The sequence below is a fragment of the Canis aureus genome, chromosome 16 (genome assembly GCF_053574225.1).
Source record: "Canis aureus isolate CA01 chromosome 16, VMU_Caureus_v.1.0, whole genome shotgun sequence".
Taxonomy (NCBI): domain Eukaryota; kingdom Metazoa; phylum Chordata; class Mammalia; order Carnivora; family Canidae; genus Canis; species Canis aureus.
The window spans coordinates 8,196,652-8,218,416 of record NC_135626.1 but is presented as its reverse complement, the minus strand read 5'-3'; the positions used below and the strand labels follow the sequence as shown (position 1 = coordinate 8,218,416).

Below are 21,765 nucleotides of genomic sequence, written 5' to 3'. Positions count from 1 at the left end.
CCTTCCAAGATCTCTTTACTTGGTTTCCTATGTCAACTGCCCTCTATGATCTAGAACACTAACCTCTGCTGTGGGTGTGTGTTCTTTCGCCTTTATTTTCACTAAAACAAAAATGCAAACTGACCTGAAGCTTTATCACCAGATGACAACTGACTGGACACTGGCGTGGGCCCCGATGGCTTCAGGGAATTTATTAGAGATCCCTGTAACAGAACACAAGCAGAACATTTATGTGAAACCACTAACCATCCTTTAGAATAAAGAAACATATAAAACATCTAAAAGTAAGCAAGCATAAGCACTTTTATTTATCTTAATTTAAAAAATCCTTACAATGTGAGTACTTTAAAAATGCCTGCCATGTGTAAGAGTGTATTGGAGGATGCAAATGGAATATCCTGTGAGCTCCAAGAACACAGTCTCGCCTATGTGGCTTCTGGCTATTTTCTTAGTGCCCAGCACAGTCCCTGGTACACAAGAGGGACCAGATTATCAGGTAGAAGAGTAAGTGAATGAATGAAATAGATACTGATTCTCAATAAATTCATAATAAAATAAAAAGCAAAACTGTTCAACTTCTCCATCTTCAGAGAATGTTGCTTTACTCTTATTTGTTATGACTTATGCCTACATAAGGTCAACATGAAACCCTCCAGAGGCGTGACCAAATGCTAAAATGCCACTTTAAGTCATGGCAAACCAAGGCTCAGAGCCATGTTGAAAACTCATGATAGGCAAATTGTGATCTCAAACACAATCTGAAATGACTCATCTCAGAGACATGGAGATTAGTGGAGAAACCAGGTTTTCTTGGGGAAGGTTTCAAAGATAGCTTGATCTATCTTTTAGCCACTTCCTATTAGTCTTTGCTGGATTGTTTAACTGTTTATAATAATATAACCTATTTTTGTGAGACAGTAATTTTTCATCAGGCAAAAGCCTAGTTGTAGACCTACTGAACGTCACTGAATAGGCAAGCTCTGAAAAAGAGATTGTAGGAGAAAGCCAGAAGTCACTCTCCAGGTACTGATCCTGAAAGCCACAGACAGGAAGATGGTACAAGAGCTGGGGTCCAGCTCTGGCTCCAGCACCTCAGCCTCTTCATTTGTGAAACACATTTAAACATCTGCCCCGTTCTACTGCACATGGCTGTCATATGGGTAAATGAAGATCATGTTAAGTGAAAGTAAATTATAAACCCAAATATCCTGAACTATAAGGTATTAGAATTATGACCCAAGATAACTAGATGCAGAATGTTAAATGACCTGAGAAGACAATGTCAGGTTCCAAATGACCTACTAAATTAAATTATAGGGAAGCATAAATTGTAAGGAAAGGATCACAGGTCTTTGTTAGACCTATAATCTGTTTAAATGAAGTCAGGACTTAAAACAGTACTTAAAACAGCATGGCTATTCACAAAAGCAAAGATCAGTAAGTCACCTGCTTAGCCTGGTTAGCAGCTACTGGGGTCATCACAGGGTGAGGTGTCTTGGCTGAAGAGTATGGCACCGAAGAACTGGAAAACACAAAAGATTATGTTCAACAGGAAGGCACGTAGGTGGAAATTATATTCATCCTTGAGCCTACCCTTTTTTTTTTTTTTAAGATTTTATTTATTTATTCATGAGAGACACAGAGAAAGAGACAGACAGACAGAGGGAGAAGCAGGCTCCATGCAGGGAGCCCAATGCGGGACTCGATCCTGGGTCTCCATGGATCACGCCCTGGGCTGAAGGCAGGCGCTAAACCACTGAGCCACCCGGGCTGCCCAAGCCTACCTTCTATCCAATAAATCATACTAATTTTGGGTAGACTATCTCAGGGACCCTAAACAGTCATTTAACACTTTTCTTTCTTTCTTTTTTAAAAGATTTTATTTATTTATTTATGAGAGACACAGAGAGAGGCAGAGACACTGGCAGAGGGAGAAGCAGGCTCCCTGCAGGGAGCCTGATGCAGGATTTGATCCCGGGACTCCAGATCATGCCCTGGGCCAAAGGCAGGCGCTAAACCGCTAAGCCACCCAGGGATCCCCCATTTAATACTTTTCTGAAGAATAAATTCTTTAAATGAAATCTGAGTCTTCAGCATAAAAGTCAAAGCAGTGAGCCTAAAACTTTTTTTTTCTTCCTGAAATCCTAAGAAAAAAAGTTAAAACTATTCAGAAGTAGAGCTTTTTCTTTTCAGGAGATTCAGCCTTCTTTATCTTCTCCCTCCCTGCCATCCCCAGTTCTAGATTCTATGGGGCATGCCTGATTCTCTTTCCAAGCCTGAGAAAATGTTCATCAGGATCCATGGGATGTATATGAACTGTTACTTATTTTTTTTTAAATATTTTATTTATTCATAAGAGACACAGGGAGAGAGAGAGAAGGGCAGAGACACAGGCAGAGGAAGAAGCAGGCTCCATGCAGGGAGCCCGATGTGGGACTCAATCCCGGGACCCCAGGATCATGCCCTGGGCCAAAGGCAGGCGCTAAACTGCTGAGCCACCCAGGCATCCCTGGACTGTAGTACTTAAAGAAGAGACAGCAACCAGCCCCTTTGAGCCCACTGCCCACCAGGTCAGCACACAGAGATTCAAATGTACCCCTGTACCGTACAAACTACAAACTGCACCTCTGCTGCAGTCTGAGAAGCCTATCCACTATTTGTAGAAAAGAGATCTTTTGTTAACTCTGAATGAGGTATGCAGTGAGCTGTTATTTCAGTAATTATTTAGTGTTAAAAGGGTGAGGGAACAAACCCTCTTGCTTATTAATGCAATCATGGATAAAAGCTCTACTCTTAGCTATTGGAAGCAATTTATTTATCTGTCCTAAGCCCAAAGCTCCTTTGACTGGTAAGTATAGCAGTAGTAGCTGTAGGATCTAGTTTTATTTTTCAGAATTCCCCCTAGACTAGGGAGGATTGCTATTTTTCCATCAAAAAATTAATTTGGAAGAGGAAAGACTAAAATAAGCCCATGCCTCATAGAAGAAAATTATTAAATGATTTAACAATCTTACAAGCACCTCACAATCCTCTGTTGGATAAACACAGGAACTGTCCCAAACTTTATGAGATTGAGAGATGAGAAAAAATGGAGTTATTTTCAATGAAACAAATCCCCTTTGCTTTTCCATGAAGACAGAAGAAGCTAAAAATGTGTTCTCTGAAGAAACATGTCTCTGCTCCCCTGAGATATTCCACCAGAGAGAGAAGAATGTGGGACTGAGGTTGCTAAGACTAAGAAAGCCCCGGGCAGACACGGCAGACCTGGGTAAAGATGTGGTTTGAGCTCATAAAAACCACAAGGGAAATGAAAATCTTTTATTCTTTCCCAAAGACAAACAAAAAAGAAATTATAAGTAAAAATAAAAGCAGCAATTTATCCAACTTTAGAATATTTTTTATGCCTAAAACTTAGTTATGACGTGATGGTAAACTAAATCACACACAAAATAGGCTGAGTGTAATTATCGTTCTAAATGTTTGTGATAATGCTACAAAATCTCTTGGGTGTCCTAAATCCCCAAACACACAACATTAGGAATTCACAGTACCTACACACTGGCCCACGTGATAGCCCTGCAGAGAAATGCTGCTCAGCGCAATCTGCTGACAAACCAGTGGATCAGATGGGACTAGATCTAGATGGACTACATCTGCCATGATCCAAGACAGCAAAAGCAAGGGATGACTGAATTCTACTTTCTAGCAGCACAGGCCTGAAAGGGATGATCAGAACTTCATTTGATGTGCTGTTCCACAAGCAAAAACAAGTCAGAGGACCGCAAGCAGAAACTGGCACTGCACCAGAACTCCAAAGAGAAACGCATAGCACAGGCGTCCACAGATGACATTACATTACTGACAACACTCAAGTGCTGCTTTAGAGATGAGTAATAGGGTCACATAGGTCACGGAGAGTGGTCCAATTTGGTTACTGGAGAAAAACACTCTCAACAGAATCTATGTCCTCTGGCTCCCATTCCCCAGAGCACTCTGATAAAGATTAAGCAATAATTACAGATGAAAATACCAAATATCCTACACACAGGAAATGTCACCACACACCTGTGTCAAGGGCTACCTTGAATACAGAAGAGTCACTTTGCTCCCTGTTGTTAGCACACCCTACCAACGTCACGTGCCCACAGAGGTGGACTGAGGCACACATGCTGTAGGGTGCACGATCTACACACGATTATAACACTGAATTGTTGAGACGTTGAAGCATGAAAATGTCATCTTGGCCTTTTCTTAGCAGTCGTTTAGATGTCAATGAACTTTAACAAGGTAAATATATTGTTGTTGTGAAAGGGGCCAACTACTCATTCTTTTACCTGTTTCAACATTTTTTTAAATAAGCTCCATGCCCAGTATGGGGCTCGAACTCACAACTCCGTGATCAAGAGTTGCATGCTCTACCGACTGAGCCAGCCAGGTGCCTCTATTTCAACGTTTTAAAGATCTTAAAAAACAAGAAACCAGGCTATGCTTTATTTTGATAAATCTGAATTATGATCATGAGTATCCTGTTATGTATTAGTGGATGACACAGCAGATCTAAGCTGTGAAAGCTACTCAAAAGTTACCTAATGACTTAAGAAACTTTTGGTAATAGATTAGAGAAAGGTAAGGCAAGTGGGGAGAAAGGACAACATCTCAAGAGCAGCTGAAGAAACAGACAAAACAAAATCAGGGGAGAAAAAGAAAGCAGATGATAGGAAATGTGGAAAACAAAAGTCAATTTTCTCATCTACCAGATGGGCAGTCACCCTCAAGGGTGATAACAAATGAGACACTCTGGGTAAAGATACCGGTCAGCATGTCATCATACACTGCTTGTGGGAAGATAAATGATACAACCTCTAAGGGGGTAAATATGGCAACAGCTGTCACAATTCACCCACATCTGGATACAAGGACACAGACACCCCCATGGCCTCAGCAGTCTTGCACTGGAGAGTTTATCCTATAGATACAGCTACAAGTGTGCAAAATGATTCATGTGGCCAATTATTTATCAAGCATCGTTAGTAATAATGCAAGAGGAGCATCCCCAATATCAATCAGTGGAGGGGGAAAAAAAAGCTATCAGTTCATTTTCACGAGTTTCTTATATCCATCACTGGAGATTTTAACTGCCAACCGTTGTCCCCTACTGGTAAATTTTATGTCCCTGAAAATTCAAAATATTTTCCCAAATATCATTAAGTCTTCTAACCCAAACTGTGGTTCTTGTATGAATGTCCATATGCCAAATGACTTAAATAATGTAAGTTGGAACTGCTTTAGAGCTCTGAGAAGGGCCTATATTAAATATAAAAATGGGATTCTGTTAAGAATTTACTAAGACTGTGGAAAATGTTCACAATAATGTTTCATGATTAAGCTGAAAGAGGAGGTTTCAAAGCTTCATGTATTCAAACTTGAAAAAACTAAATTTTCATAGAATAAAGATGAATAATATGTAAATAGTGACTGAATCTCTATGGTGGGAATAAAGGTGATTTTAATTTTGTTTTTTTTATTTTTATTATTTTATTATTTGAGAGTGAGCAAGCAAGCACGAGCTGGGGAGGGGCAGAGGGAGAAGCAGACTCCCCACTGAGCAGGGAGCCAGATGCGAGGCTCAATCTCAGAACCCTGGGATCATACCCTGAGCCAAAGGCAGATGCTTAACCCACTGAGTCACTCGGGTGCCCCAATTTTGTTCTTTTTAACTATCTCTGTTTATTATAATGTCTACAATGAACATTTATAATCAGAAGTCAAGGATCAAAGTTTTTTTTAAGGTTATGGTCGTTACTAAAGTTATTTTTAAAGTGGAGCAACATCTTTAAGTCTGTGAAAGAAAAAACTGCCAACCTAGAATTCTTAGTGAAAATATCTTTCAAAAACTAAAGCAAAATAAAGACTCTGGCAGACACACACAAGCTGAAAGAACTCAGATCTACACCTGAAGAAATGTCAGAGGAAGCCCTTTAAGCAGAAGGGAAAACATACCAGACAGAGACATGGGATTAAACAAACAAATGAAGGACACCAGAAATGACACCACCATATGGATAAGCAAAAGAGGTTTTCCTTCTTTTTTAAATCTGCTTCAAAGATAATGAACTATATGTAACAATGAACGTATCATGGAACTGATAACACCAGTGGAAGTAAATGTACAATGATGATGACAGCACCACAAAGGTGGGGAGGGCAGGAACAGAGGAATACTGCTATAAGATTCTTATATGAGGGCAGCCCTGGTGGCGCAGCGGTTTAGTGCCACCTGCAGCCCATGGTGTGATCCTGGAGACCCGGGATCAAGTCCTGTGTCAGGCTCCCTGCTGGAGCCTGCTTCTCCCTCTGCCTGTGTCTCTGCCTCTCTCTCTCTCTGTGTCTCTATGAATAAATAAATAAAATCTTAAAAAAAAAAAAAAGATTCTTATATGGTATTTTTAAAAAATATTTTATTTATTTATTTGAGAGAGAGAGAGAGCGAGTGAGCCTGAGCATGCACAAGCAGTGGGAGGGACAGAAGGAAAGGGAGAAGACTCGCACTGAGTGGGGACCCCGACAGAGGGTACAGTATCACGTGGAGTCAGAATGGGGTAAGTTAAAGAAGTACACTGTAAACCCTAATGCAATCATGTAAATAACATAGTGTTACAGCTGATTAAGCTGAGAAAGATAAAATAGAATCATAAAAAATATTCAACCCAAAAGAAGCTGCAGAAAAAGAGGAAAAAATGGAGCAAAGAACAGATGAGACAAATAAACCAAACAGCAATATGATGTATTAAGACCCAACATCAGGGACGCCTGGGTGGCTCAGCAGTTGAACGTCTGCCTTTGGCTCAGGGCATGATCCCAGAGTCCCGGGATCGAGTCCCACATTGGGCTCCTTGCGTGGAGGCTGCTTTTCCCTCTGCCTGTGTCTCTGCCTCTCTCTCTGTGTCTCTCATGAATAAATAAATAAAATCTTTAAAAAATAATAATAAAAAAATAAAACCCAACATCATATATTAAATATAAATGGTCTATATACTCCAATTTAAAGTCACAGATTGTCAGCCTAAATAAAGAGCAAATACTCAACTATATGTTGTCTACAAGAAATCCATTTTAAATTATAGACACAAAATAGGTTCAAAATAAAAGAATGGAAAAAAGATATGCCATACTAGCACCAAACAAAGCAAGCTGGATTGGCTAAATTAATATACGAGAAAGTAGATTTCAGAGCAATTAATCTTACCAGGGATAAAGAACGTCATTTTTATAATGATAAATGGGCCATTTCATCAAAAGAATGTAACAATCCTAAACATTTATGCAACCAATAACAGGAATTTCAAAATGACACAAAAACTGATAGCACTGCTAGGTAAGTTAGCAAATCCACAATTATAGTTGAAAATCTCACCACCACTTTCAGTAACTGACAGAACAAGTACATAAAATCATTAAGAATATAGAACACTTGAGCAACACTATCCACTATCTTAATTGACATTTATAGAACACTTCAACCAGTAGAGCAGAATACGTGTTCTTTTTGAAATACACAGAGAACATTTACCAAAATGACTGATATTCTAGTTCAGAAGTTGGCAAACTACTGAGCAAGGACCAACTGCCTGTTTTTATAAATAAAGTTTTATTGTTAGCAATGCCTATTCATTTACATATTGTCTATGGCTGCATGAAGGCTACAGTGGCCTGGATGAGTGGTTGAGATAGAGACCACATGTCACCCTAACAAGCGTGAAGTATTTACTATATGGTCCTTTAAGAAAAACTTTGTTGATCTCAGTTCTGAGTCATAAAAGAAGTCTCAAAAACTCTAAAGACTTCAGGTCACATGAAGCATGTTCTCTGACCACAGCGGAATTAAATTAAAAATAACAAAAAGATATCTAAAAAACATCCAACTACTTAGAAATTAACACACTTTTAAATAACCCATAGGTGTGTGTGTGTGTGTGTATGTGTATGTGTGTATATATATATATATATATATATATATAAATTATATATAAATTTTTTTAAACCCCAAAGGATAAATTAAAAAGTATTTTGAACTGAATGAAAATGAAAACCGAACATATTCAAAATCTGTGGGATGTAGTCAAGGTAGTTCAAGACAGAAGTGTATAACACCAAATGCCTGTAACAGAAAAGAATGGTCACAAATCAATGACTCGGTTTCCACCTTAAGAAACTAGAAAAGGATCAAATAAAACCCAAAGCAAACAGAAAACTGAAAAAAAAAAAGGGAGGGGGGAATAATAGGAAAAAAAATATCAGTGAAACCAAAAGCTAGTTCTATGAGATCAATAAAACTGATAAACCTCTAGCTAGACTGATCAGCAGGAAAAAAAGAGATACGAATTACCACTAACAGGAAAGAGGGAAGTGAAATCACTATGAATTCTAAACACATTAAGAGTTTACTAATTTGGGACTATTATGAAAAACCTCACGAAAACAGATTCAACAATTCAAATAAAATGTAGAAATTTCCTGTGCTTGCTTTGGCAGCACATACACTAAAATTGGAATGATACAGAGAAGATTAGCATGGCCCCTTAACAAGGATGACACGCAAAATGTACAAATTTCATGAAAGACACAAACTACCAAAGTTCACTCAAGAAGTAGGTAAGCTGAAGAATCTTATAGCTATTAAAAAAAACCTGAAAATTTTGGGCCCAGATGGCTCCACTAGTGACTTCTACCAAACATTTAAAGATAAAATAATAACAAATCTACATAAACTCTTCCAGAAACTGAATAGGAACAAATACTTCCCAACTCATCCTACAAGGCCTGCATTGTTCTAATAAACAAAACTGAAAAAAGACATCACAAGAAAATCAATACACCAATATCCTTCATTAAGGTAGATGCAAAAATTCATTTTTTAAAGTTGATTTACTTATTGGGGTGCCTAGATGGCTCAGTGGTTGAGCATCTGCCTTCGGCTCCTGGGTCCTGAGATCAAGTCCCACATTGGCCTCCTAGTGGGAAGCCTGCTTCTCCCTCTGCCTATGTCTCTGCTTCTCTGCGTTTTTCATGAATGAATAAATAAAATCTTAAAAAAAATTAAGATTACTTATTTATTCATGAGAGAGAGACAGAGACAGAGACATAGGCAGAGCTGAGAAGCAGTAGGAGCCTGATGCAGGACTCAATCCCAGGACCCCGGGATCACGACCTGAACCAAAGGCAGACACTCAACCACTGAGCCACCCAGGTGCCTTAGATGCAAAAACTCTTAAAAGAATTTTATTTGTTTTTGAAGATTTTTATTTATTTATTCATGAGAGACACAGAAAGAAAGAGGCAGAGACATAGGCAGAGGGAGAAGCAGGCTCCATGCAGGGAGTCTGATGTGGGACTCGATCCCAGAACTCCAGGATCACACCCTGAGCTGAAGGCAGACATGCTTAACCACTGAGCCAACCCAGGTGTCCCACTTAAAAGAATTTTAGAAAATGGAGTCCAACCATATACAACAAGGGTAATGCATCATTATTAAAGACTGCTTTAACATTAAAAAACCAATCAGTGTAACAAGGGCACCAAGACAATTTAATGGAGGAAAAAAAGAGTATTTCGACAAATGGAGCTGGGACAACTGGATATCCACTTGCCAAAGAATGAAGGTAGACCACCATGTCATACTATTTACAAAAATTAAGTCAAAATGGATCAAAGACCAAAATGTAAGAACTAAAACTAAAAGATTTAGAAGAAAATATAGACATAAATCTTTATGATCTCTGATATGGCAATGGTTTCTTAAATATGACATCCAAAGCACAGGAAAAAGAAAAAAAGAGAAAACAATAAACAACTTCATCAAAATTAAAACTTTTGTGATTCAAAGGATGTCATCAAGAAAGTGAAAAACCAACTGAGGAGTGGGAGACAATCCATTTTATGAATGGGCAAAGGATCTAAATGGACATTTTTCTAAAAAAGATACAAATGGCCAATAAGCACAAATGGATGCCCAACATCATTAGTCATTAGGAAATACATATTAAAACCACATGAGGGCAGCCCCGGTGGCGCAGAGGTTTAGCGCCGCCTGCAGCCCAGGGCGTGATCCTGGAGACTCTGGATCGAGTCCCACATCAGGCTCTCTGTATGATGCCTGCTTCTCCCTCTGCCTGTGTCTCTGCCTCCCTCTCTGTCTCTATGAATAAATAAACAAAATCCTAAAAAAAAAAAAAAAAAAAAAAAAAAAAAATGAGATACCACTTAACATCCAGCTAGCATGACTAAAATCAAAACATGCAGAGTACAAGTGTTGGTGAGGATGTAGAGAAAAATGGAACTCTCACTCATTGCTGCTGCCAGGGATCCCTAAGTGTACATTGTTAATGACACCAAGTCATTTACCATGTTGTATAAACCTCACCACTATTTATTTCCAGAATTTTTTCATTATCCCAGATAGAACTTGTACCTATTAAATTATTAATAACTCTCCACTTCCCTCCAGCCCCTGCTAACTTCTGTGCTATTTTCTGTCTCTAAGAATTTGCCTATTCTAGGGATCCCTGGGTGGCACAGCGGTTTGGCGCCTGCCTTTGGCCCAGGGCGCGATCCTGGAGACCCGGGATCGAATCCCACGTCGGGCTCCCGGTGCATGAAGCCTGCTTCTCCCTCTGCCTGTGTCTCTGCCTCTCTCTCTCTCTGTGACTAACATAAATAAATAAAAATTAAAAAAAATGTACACTTAAAAATGGTTAACATTTGTTATGTATATATTTTACCACAATGAAAAAAAAAGAAAAAGCTTCCTAACTATCCTCTTTCTACCATTCCACACTCTAGCCCTTTTGAATCTTTCTCAATATAAGAACCAGAAGCTTCCTGCTAAAACCTTAGGTCATTGCAACCATTCATGTTTATCAAAGCTCACAGAATTTTACACTAAAAGAAAGGTGAATTTTACTGTATATAAATTATGCCTCAATTAAAAAAAACTTGCTAAGATTAAAAAAACAAATCAGATCAGGTTATATGACTGTGCCAAAGCATCCAACACTCTGCAGCCAGGTCCTGAACAAGGCTCACTAAATGTCACAGGACACAGGATTCCACCTCTGCCCCCACTCCAGGTGCCCTCCCTCCTGCTCCAGCCACCAACAGCCTCCTGGTCTTCTTGAACTTGCCACTGGCCCTATACCTGGGGCCATTTTCCTTAGGATGGTCACGAGACCTGCTCTCTAGCCTTTTGGTCTTTACTCAAATGTCAAGTATCAAAAGCCACATAAAATAGGAAGATTCAGCTTAACAGTGAAAGCAACATGGTCTGGTACTTTTTTTTTTTTTTTTTAATTTAAATTCAATTTGCCAACATACGTATAATATCCAGTGCTCATCTCATCATGTGCCCTCCTTAAAGCCCATCACCCAGTTATCCCAAACCCCACCTACCTCCCCTTCTGCAACCCTTTGTTTCCCAGTTAGGAGTCTCTTGTGGTTTGTCTTCCTTTCTAATTTTTCCACATTCAGCCACCACCCCCACCCTCCCGTCCAGCCGCTTCCCTTATGGTCCCTTTCACTATTTCTTATATTCCACATATGAGCGAAATCATATGATAATTGTCTTTCTCTGATTGACTTATTTCACTCAGCATAATACCTTCCAGTTCCATCCACATTGATGTAAACAGTAGGTAGCTCATAGCAGCAATGTCCACAATAGCCAAACTGTGGAAGGAGCTATGATGTCCTTCAGCAGATGAATGAATAAAGAAGATGTGCTATGTATACACAATGGTCTGGTACTTCTGAGATAGTTTAGTCATTAATCATGGAGGAGAAGCACCTTCTTTGGCCACCTTCTTTAAAATTGTAGCCCACACCCAGATAATAGGTCTTAAATCCCTTTCCTACTTCAATTTTCTCCACATCTGTCATCACCTAAAACACTGCATATTTTACTCACTCATTTCACACTTATTGTCTTTCCATATCTAGTGCAGGATTCATTGGTGGTTTTTGTCTGTTTCGTTAACTGCTTTATACCCAGCACCTAGAATAGCTAGAATAGTGTATTAAATATTTAATTAATTAAAGGGAACCTGGGTGGCTCAGTCAGTTGGGTTCAGCTTGGGTCATGATCTCGGGGTCATGAGATCAAGTCCCATGTCAGACTCCAAGCTTGATGCAGAATCTGCTTCTCTCCCTCCCTTCCTTTCCCCCTCCCCCCCGGGTCATGTGCTCTACTCTCTCTCTCTCTCTCTAAAACAAATACATTTTTTTTAAGAAGTACTAAATTAAGCATTTGTTGAAAGAATAAACACCAAAATTTCTGAAAGAAATGGGTGTGTCTGGTGTGTTTTGGTTAAAAAAAAAAAAAAAAAAAAAAGAAAGAAACCAACAACCTCACCTCATTTGGCCCCCCTCTTCATATTCTATATTCTACCTCCTGACAGGTCATACCAGCCTTCCTTCAACTCTGCCTGAAATGTGCTCTGCCCTGTCCCCAGTTTGGGTTTCCAGATTCTGCATCCTCTGTCCAGAACACTCTTCTCTGGGCAACTGTTGGTCATTGTTCACTTCTAGCTAAAGTATGTTTCCCTCACCAACCTCATCAACCCAGATTCAATCCAATTGCCTCATTATATGCTTTCTTAGCACCCTGCACTCCTTCATTGGACTTATTATATTGCAATCATACAACTCCTTGTGTAATTGCCAATTTAGTGGCTGTCTTGCTAAAATATAAGTGCTGTGAAAGCGGGGACTTTGTAGGTCTTATTCACTACTGCATCCCCTAATACCCAGGGCAGTATCATACTCCTAGCAGATGCCCCATAAGAATCTGTGGGATCCAAACTGACTGAGTACCCATGGATTTGCACTAGATAAACCCTCTTCCTTACTTAAAACAGGGTGGTTAGTCAATGAATGTAAAGGATGAAGCCAATGAACATAAGATACATCAATAGCAGAAATATGTAAGCTCATCTTATAATAATCTTCTGCAAGATACTACTCAGGAAATTAAATGCAAAGTTAAATACTTAAAATACACTTAGGGAAACTACCGCTTAACAGAATATGAAAGCAATTTCATAATGAACGTATTTCTCTAGCTTTCTTATTGGAAGATGTAGTAAATGTCAATTTGCATTAATGAATTCTGCTTAGCATTAACGCATTACTCAATGCATGGTGATTAAAAATGAACTATGAGGGGCGCCTGGGTGGCTCAGGTGGTTAAGCATCTGCCTTCAGCTCAGGTCATGATCCCAGGGTCCTGGGATCAAGCCCCGCATCAGCTCCCTGCTCAGAGGGGAGTCTGCTTCTCCCTCTCCCTCTGCCCATCCTCCCCACCTTGTTCATGCTTGCTCTGTCACTCTCTCAAATAAATAAATAAAATCTTTAAAAAAAAAAAAAATGAACTATGAGGCGCCTGGGTGGTTCCACCAGCTGAGTGCTGGTGCTTGGTTTGGGTCATGGTCCCAGGGTATTGGGATTGAGTCCCATGTAGGGCTGCTCAGTGGAGAGCCTGCTTCTCCCTCTCCTCCCTGCTCCATGCTCTCTCTCACTATCTCCGTATCTCTCTAATAAATAAATAAAACAAAAGCAAAAAATAAAAAAAGTATAAATGAACTATGTTCCAGGCAACTTGCTGGGCATACAAGTTCAATAACTGTACTAGAGTCCAAATCCAAAGGGAAGGGAGAGAAAGTTTCTTTAAGATTCCTTTTGATTTTTTGTGTCTATTTTTCTCAAGTCAGAGGAAAGGGCAAACTTAGAACTGTTCCTCTGACAAAACCCTGATCAGAGATATGCTAAGAACCAGTTGAAGGAAACAGAGTTTAAGAAATGGTTAAATGAAATCACTAAGAGGTGTTTCTACTCCATGGTTAATGGCTAAAGTATCTCAGAAATACCAGACTACATTGCTTTTACCGTTAAGCTGGATATTCCTGTCTTATGCAATATTCTGCCTTTTGGTGGCTTTTCTTTGCCTTCCCTACACTAGGAATTTGGCTGCAATTCCCAAACTCTAATGTACAGTTTTTTCTCTTGGGAAGTTCACAACAACCACAAATGCCATCTTGGTATAAACAGCATACCAAAGCTTCAAGGTCACTACAAGATAGGAAAGTGAGTAGGCTTGTTTTTGGCTGTTAGGATAGCCCTGAGATAACTAAGAAATTCCTGGAACAGGCAGTGTTGATAAACGGACCAATGTAGAAGAAAGAGAAGGCCAGTGGACTAGAGATGCAGAGCCACTTGATAAGGCCCAAACACAGCAGTGAGCAGACCTGCTCTATGGGATGAAGAGAACAGGCACAATGTGGAAAAAACACTGGGCCTGTGGCTGCTCTTCCTACCGCTGGACTAATCGCCAGACACCAACTCCCTGAATTACACTGGTCCTCACCATCCCTATGTTCAAAGTGAAGAAATGCCCCTCAACTCTTCCCTGTGCCCAGGAGAGGGTGTCATGGATAAAGAGATCTAACCTAAGAGAACCTAAGGCTCTGCCAGAAACTGTGACAGCAGCAGTGCTGCTCCCTGCAGACAGCTCATCGCTATTACAGAAGAACTCCCTGGCTTAAACACAGTTTAACAAAGCAGTTACATACCTCATCGCTGCAGAGGTGGCTGTAGGATTATTTTTCAGTTCCTGCACATTTACCACTTGAGGGACATTCTTCAGAGTTGATTCAGTCAAAGTACTTACAGCTATTTAAATAGGAGAGAAAATAAAAATAAAAATAAATAAATAGAGGAGAGAGAAGCATATTAATTGCAGTAAAGGATCACAAATCCCAGCCATGTACAACTGAATAACCAGGACAACATATTCAAGCAGGATGTAATTTTATTATAAAGGAAATCTACTCTGGGGAGTTCTAAAGCTCTGTGTTCAATGGGACAGCTGTTCTACTCTATTTATGAAGATTATGGGATGAAGTTTTGTGCAATTTAGTCAAATGTACTAGTTTAGGGAAAAAGAATTCCCTGGCCAGTTCTCAGAGAGCAGAGCTGAGCTACCTGCAACATTGTTGGCTCACCCTGGAAAGGGCAGAAAGAGCTAGACGATAAGCAGTGTTCAGATTAAGGATTTCTGCCATCTATTCCATCCATCCAACCATCCAACCATCCAATCATCCTTTCACACGGGCAGCTCATTATTGCCAGATTGTCAGATGCTGGGAATACAAAAAAATGTCCAAAATATAGCTTCTTCTCTAAAGGAGCTCATGGCTTAGTGAGACAGGCACATGAATAAGATGTGGAAAATGGAGCTTGGGCAAGAATGGGAGGAAAGTCCAAGAGGCTTATTTAAGGAATGGCAACAGAGATGGACATGACATCTTATTAGGCGTGTCAGCTTGCATGTCTTTTTTGGTCTTATATTTTAAAACTGCATTCTAAAGCACTTAATGACATTTTCTAATTAACTACCAAGAAAGTTTGAGCAAAGCTCTTGGACCAGTTTTTTGGCACAGTTGAATGCTGTGGCCACAGAATGGTGGGTGCATGGCAGCATGCTCTCATTCCCTCCTTCAGAGAAGTGAGATGGCTCGTCTTGCCTACAACTGTACATACTGCATCCTTTACATTCAAAGGTACCTAACACCTTAGAAATTTTTTGCTTCTAAGATGGTAACAGAGATCATACCACCTCCTGCTAAGTGGAATAATCCTACATCCTGGCAGATTCCTGACTCAATCAGCTTGATTTGCGGCCTACTCAGCACAATGCCAAGATTCTGCTTCCTCCAAGTAACGTTTAAAGAAAACATCAAAGACTTCTATTTTTTCAGAAGGCTCAAAGGTACCTTAAAAAGTTATCTTGTTTGTGCTCTTTCATATCTGTTCTAGATGCCTTAATAAGGTTTTAATATTTGAGATTTCTTAAGAATGCTTTTATACTATATAATGGTAATCCTTTCTTTGTCTAAATCAAACTACTGTATCTCGTTAGTTCTTTTTTTTAAAGATTTATTTATTTATTTATGACAGACATAGAGAGAGAGGCAGAGACACAGGAGGAGGGAGAAGCAGGCTTAATGCTGGGAGCCTTGGGAGCCTGACGTGGGACTTGATCCCGGGACTCCAGAATCGAGCCCTGGGCCAAAGGCAGGCGCTAAACCGCTGAGCCACCCAGGGATTCCCTCTCTTTAGTTCTTTAAAAAGTATTGTCCGGGGATCCCTGGGTGGCGCAGCAGTTTAGCACCTGCCTTTGGCCCGGGGCGCAATCCTGGAGACCCGGGATCGAGTCCCACGTCGGGGTCCCAGTGCATGAAGCCTGCTTCTCCCTCTGCCTGTGTCTCTGCCTCTCTCTCTCTCTCTCTCTCTGTGACTATCATAAATAAATAATAAAAAAAATAAAAATAAAAAAGTATTGTCCAAAGTGATACATGTTCCGAGCAGGGATAAAACTAAAATACAATTTCATTCAACTGAAACAAAAATATTTTATTTATAACAGAATTTCTCGAATTTGGCACTACTGACATTTTGGGTCTGGATAATCCTTTGTTGTGGTGGTGTCCTGCACATTTGAAGATTTTTTGCAGCATTCCTGACTTCTACCCACTAGATGCCAGCAGCACTGCCAACTGCTGGGGAGGAGTACGGGGCACAAAAATAGTCTCCACTTGAGAACCACTAGCTTGTACAAACTGATTAACTAGTGATAACTGAAGCCCTTGAGGCCAATTACCCAGAAATGCTAATGCAGGAAATCCTGGATAACCACAGAGCACTGACAAAATGCAAGTGCTGATTATGACTAGCTCATTAGAGTTTCCATCTGTAAAGGCTAGGTTGGTAATCTTACGAAAATGCTGTGCTGAAATAGAGCACAGGGTAGGAGTCCAGTCTGGGCTCTGCTACTTACTGGTTGGGTCACCTTCACCTCTCTGAACCTGACATTACTCAAAAGCAAAATGGGCACACCAATAGCCACCTCCCAGGGTGTCTGGGATCCACAGGACACTGTGAGATGATTCCAATGTTATCAGATGATCTAACAGCAAAGATCAATTGGAGGCTTAAAGCAGACATTATTCAAAAGTAGAGATTAGGGATTCCTGGGTGCCTCAGCAGTTTAGTGCCTGCGTTCGGCCCAGGGCGTGATCCTAGAGTCCCAGGATCGAATCCTGTATTAGGCTCCCTGCATGGAGCCTGCTTCTCCCTCTGCCTGTGTCTCTGCCTCCCTCTCTCTCTGTGTCTCTCATGAATAAATGAAATCTTAAAAAGAAAAAAAAAAAGCAGAGCTCAACCACTTCATCCAAAGACCACTGATAGGCCAGGTAGAGTGGATCTAACACCTTTCTTTGAAATGAAAAAGCTTCATATCTGGTCTCTGTCTTCTCAGGACTTGCTCCCCGAAAAGGGAAGAGGACTGTCCCATCAGTCCCCTCTTTCTGAGGGTGGCAAAAAGAGCCAGTTGCTGCCTGGGACCTGCTGTGTGGCCGCAGCTCCCGACCATGTCCTACCTGGTGCTTGGCTGGCCATCTGACGTCTCAGTGCTGCAGCGGCAGCCGCCTGGGGGGCTGAGAGGCTGTGGGAAGGACCAGGGGCACCATGCTTCACGGTTTTTGTTGCCAGCATTGTGCTATCAGCCCCTTGAGGAATAATTTTGCTAGCAGACGTCGACACTGAAGAAAAAAACAATGCTAAGTAAGAGAGTGGGTCAGAAGAGAGGAAAACACAAAAGTGACAGTGGCAAGTCCTCCACTGTGAGGCTATAGGGAAAACACTAAGATTAAAAATACTTAAACATGCACACAGAAAAGTACCAATAAAATCACAGGGTGGCACCTCTATCTTTCAAAGATGTCCCTGCCCATATCCGTTAGCTAAATCCTTGACATGAGCATTTCCTCTGATACTGAGATAGAACTTTCATGCCAACATAGGTCAACTTCCTGCTCTCTTCTCATAAAATATCTCCATTCGAGCACCTCCCCAGGGGTATTCTCTTATAGAAGTTCCTCCAAGTGAAGTCCTAACACTGAATTGGAGGTGTGACAGCCCAGTACTGGTCACTTCTGGGAATCAATACTGATACGAGCATGGCAGCTGGCAAGTTCTGGGGCAGAATATGGCTACAAGTAATGATCTGAAATGAGCTAGGATTTGAAAGGCAGGAGTGTGGATGATGCTTCAGAGTGAGACAAATAACCTCCTCCTCTTACTCCTGAAAACACCATTTTGTGTGTGTGTGTGTTTTAATTTATGTATATAATCTCTCCACCCAACGTGGGGCTCTAACTCAGGACGCTGAGATCAAGAGTCACATACTCCTCCAGCTGAGCCAGCCGGGTGAATGCCCCATACCTGTTCTAGAAACACCAGCTGCACTACCAAGAAAGCTGTGCCAGTGTGAGCCCTACAGGGCCCCCTTCTTCCTGCCTCTTTCAGGGGAAACCAGATTTTCTGAATTTGTCTTTTAATTTCTAGACTATTACCAGAGAGGAGCTGGACTTACTGGTGCAATAGTATATGAGCTCAGCTATGGCTCCTCTAGCAGACACAAACTTAACAGGGAGCTCACTCTGCACTTACTGGATGTTCCCATCACGCCAGGTGAACCATGAATCAGGTGAGATTTAGCAAAAGGCACTGCCTGCGGCAAGACACCAGGCTGGATGGAAGGGGTGCGAACCACAGGCGCATGCCGTGGGACCTGTGCCACTGTGTCATCATCTTTAGACGCCCGCGTGTCTTCACTCTCCAAAGACTGAGAGACGGACGACGTAGAGCTGGCTTCATCCAAGTCTTCATAGTATCTCTGTGACAGGAAGGCTGACCGGGACAGGCTGGCTATCAAGCCCGAAACAAAACACAAGTTAGATGATTCTAGCAAGTCTGAAAGCTCTGTAATTCTCACTATCAAGAGAGAAATAACCAGTTTGGAAACACTTTAACTATGACTTTTTTTAAGAGGAAGAAGCTGTTGTGGAAGGTAAACGTACACAGTTTGGGGGCTTTACTCAAATGAAGCTTTGAAAAAACCAAGCTGTGTAGGACAGGAACATTTTGATTGTCAAACAAACAACATGAGAAGTGAGAGACAGAGTACGTGCTGGCAAAGGCAGGAGTCCTCGAGCCCCCACCACAAGCTCTCACGGGCAGAATACCAACAAACCAGGAAAGTATCAGACAAGCCTGTGCAGAAGAACCACTTGCCAACAACTAACTTCTAAGAACAGGTCATGCAAACTGGGGAAGGCTGAATGTCCTCAATCCTGGCATCTCCAACATCCCCAATCCTTGAATGATTCTTTTGAATCAATTAGATTTAAAAAAAAAAAAAAAAAAAAATCCCTGAAACTAATCCTGACTTTCCCTGGGTTTTTTCCCCCTTTCTATAAATGATGAAGTAAGGCCTCAATTCATTTTGTAATATATATTACTGGCTGTGTACTGGAAAAAACAAACCAAACCAAAAACCTAGCCCTTTCTCAAGTTATTTAAAAGCATTGCTAAAATTTGCTGGCTTGGTTGCCTTACAGGCACATCACTCTACAAGATTTTATTTGTCACAATCAACAAATGCAAATGAAAACCAATGTTACTGGAGCTGTTGCATTGTTGCCATTAGCCATATGTGCCTATTTAAGTTAAAAATAATTTAAAGTAATTAATGAAAATTTCAAGTCTTCAGCTTCACCAGCCACATTTTAACTGCTCAACAGCTACATGTGGCTACCACACTGGAGTGCAGATACATAGAACATTTCTCTCAGCACCGAAAGTTCTACTGGACAGTGCTGTGCCACAGTATTCTCATGCAAGTGAATTTGTAGGAGGGTCATGTGGAAATTCCATACATAACCACCAGCACCACTAGTAAAACTGCAGTCCATATTTTCTGAAGAGAACTTATTTGGGCCAGGTGCTGCACAAAGGACCTTCAAATATTATCCCATTTAATTCTCATAATTACCTTGTAAGTTAAAAATTGCTATTATCAGACTTTAAATATTTGTAAAGGTTAACTATTTGCACAAGGTCCTAAGGCTGCTAAGTGGTGGAGCCAGAATTCAAATCTAGGTGCATCTGATTGGAAAAGACCATGTTCTTTCTAGACAGTATTACACAAGACTGAACCCTGTGCTAGGCAGAACTGGGACCCCATGACCTTTGCCCCTCGCACCACAGCCATGATTATGATTCATTAGATGGAAAAGGGCTATGGCAGACATAAAAGTTACTAATCAGTTCGTCTTAAAAATAGGAAAGTTATCCTGGATTATCCAGTTGTGCTCAAGGTAATATTTCATGAGACCTTAAAGGGCAGAAGCACAAGAAGACCGCAATGTACTCTTGCTGGCGTGCAGATGAAGGGGCCAGGAACACACGTCAAAGAAACATGGACCTCACTCCGACAGCTGCAAGGAACTGAGTTCTGCCAACAAGTAGAATAAGCTTAGAGGTGGACTCTTCCCCAGAGCCTCCAAATAAGAGCTTGTCCCAGCCAACATCTTGATTTCAGCCTGGGAGCCCTGAGGAGAGGACACAGTTGAGCCGTGTTGCGCCTGGACTTTTGTCCCACACTACTGTGCAAGAATCAATGGGTGGTGCTTCAAGCCACTACATCTATGATAACTTATAACAGCATACACAGAAAATAAACACAAATCCTCCATTTTTTTAGAGCCACACTGCTTTAAAACAGTTCCCAAAAATCTTAGTTCTTGAGAGATAATAGCAACAAAACTCAATGTCTTAGAAAGGGTAATAAGGCAAGAAAAATAAAGGACTGCGGGCAGCTCTGGCCCAGCAGTTTGGTGCCGCCTTCGGCCCGGGATGTGATCCTGGAGACCCGGGGTGGAGTCCCGCATTGGGCTTCCTGCATGGAGCTTGCTTCTCTCCCTTTCCCTCTGCCTGTGTCTCTGCCTCTCTTTCTGTGTCTGTCATGAATAAATAAAATCTTTAAAAAAAAAAAAAAAGGACCAAAAAAGCAGAACCAAAGTATTAGTATCTATAAAGACTATAACTGTTCCCATAGAAAGCCCAAGAAATAGTCAGACTATTATTATCTTTGATAAAAAAGATTATCTTTTTTTTAAGATTTTATTTATTTGTTCATGAGAGACAGAGAGAGAGAGACAGACAGACAGGCAGAGGGAGGAGTAGGCTCCATGTAGGGAGCCTGATGTGGGACTTGGATCTCGGGACTCCAGGATCATACCTTGGGCCCAAGGCAGGCGCTAAACCGCTGAGCCACCCAGGGATCCCAAAGACATTATCTGAATAAATGAGTTTAGCTAGGTTTCTGGATACAAAGTCAACATACAAGAGATCCAATATATTTCTATTATCACATCTAACATAAAGTAAAACATAAAATGAAATCTTTTTTTGTTTGTTTTTATTTATGAGAGACACACAGACGAGAGAGAGAGAGAGAGAGGCAGAGACACAGGCAGAGAAGCAGGCTCCATGCAGGGAGCCCGACGTGGGACTTGATCCCAGGTCTCCAGGATCACGCCCTGGGTTGAAGGCGCCGCTAAACCGCTGAGCTACCTGGCTGCCCCATAAAATGAAATCTAATGAAGAAATTATAAGAACATTAAAAATATTAAACTCATAGGAGTAAATCTAACAAAAGGTGTGTCCTTCATGAAGAAAATACTGAGAGAAATTAAAGACCCAAATAAATACATGCCATGTTTAGGAACTGAAAGATCAACACTGTACAAATACCAATTCTCTCAAGTTGATCTAGAGATTTAATCCAATCCCAATCAAAATCTCAACTTTTCT

The 21,765-nt window shown here is 40.8% G+C and overlaps 1 protein-coding gene and 1 pseudogene across 5 annotated transcripts in view; one reads left to right on the top strand and one right to left on the bottom strand.

The window, feature by feature from the left end:
• Nucleotides 1-21,765, bottom strand: part of NUP214 (nucleoporin 214) — a 103,450-nt gene that overhangs the window by 40,927 nt on the left and 40,758 nt on the right. For all 5 annotated transcript variants that reach the window (XM_077851090.1, XM_077851088.1, XM_077851086.1 and 2 more), the window contains 5 exons: nt 18,559-18,816; nt 17,487-17,648; nt 14,619-14,718; nt 1,447-1,522; nt 125-203 (listed from right to left, as the gene is read on the bottom strand). In XM_077851090.1, coding sequence (XP_077707216.1) covers nt 125-203; nt 1,447-1,522; nt 14,619-14,718; nt 17,487-17,648; nt 18,559-18,816 — 675 coding nt within the window. The remainder of the gene's footprint in view (nt 1-124; nt 204-1,446; nt 1,523-14,618; nt 14,719-17,486; nt 17,649-18,558; nt 18,817-21,765) is intronic.
• LOC144287277 (U6 spliceosomal RNA) lies at nt 8,517-8,615 on the top strand (annotated as a pseudogene).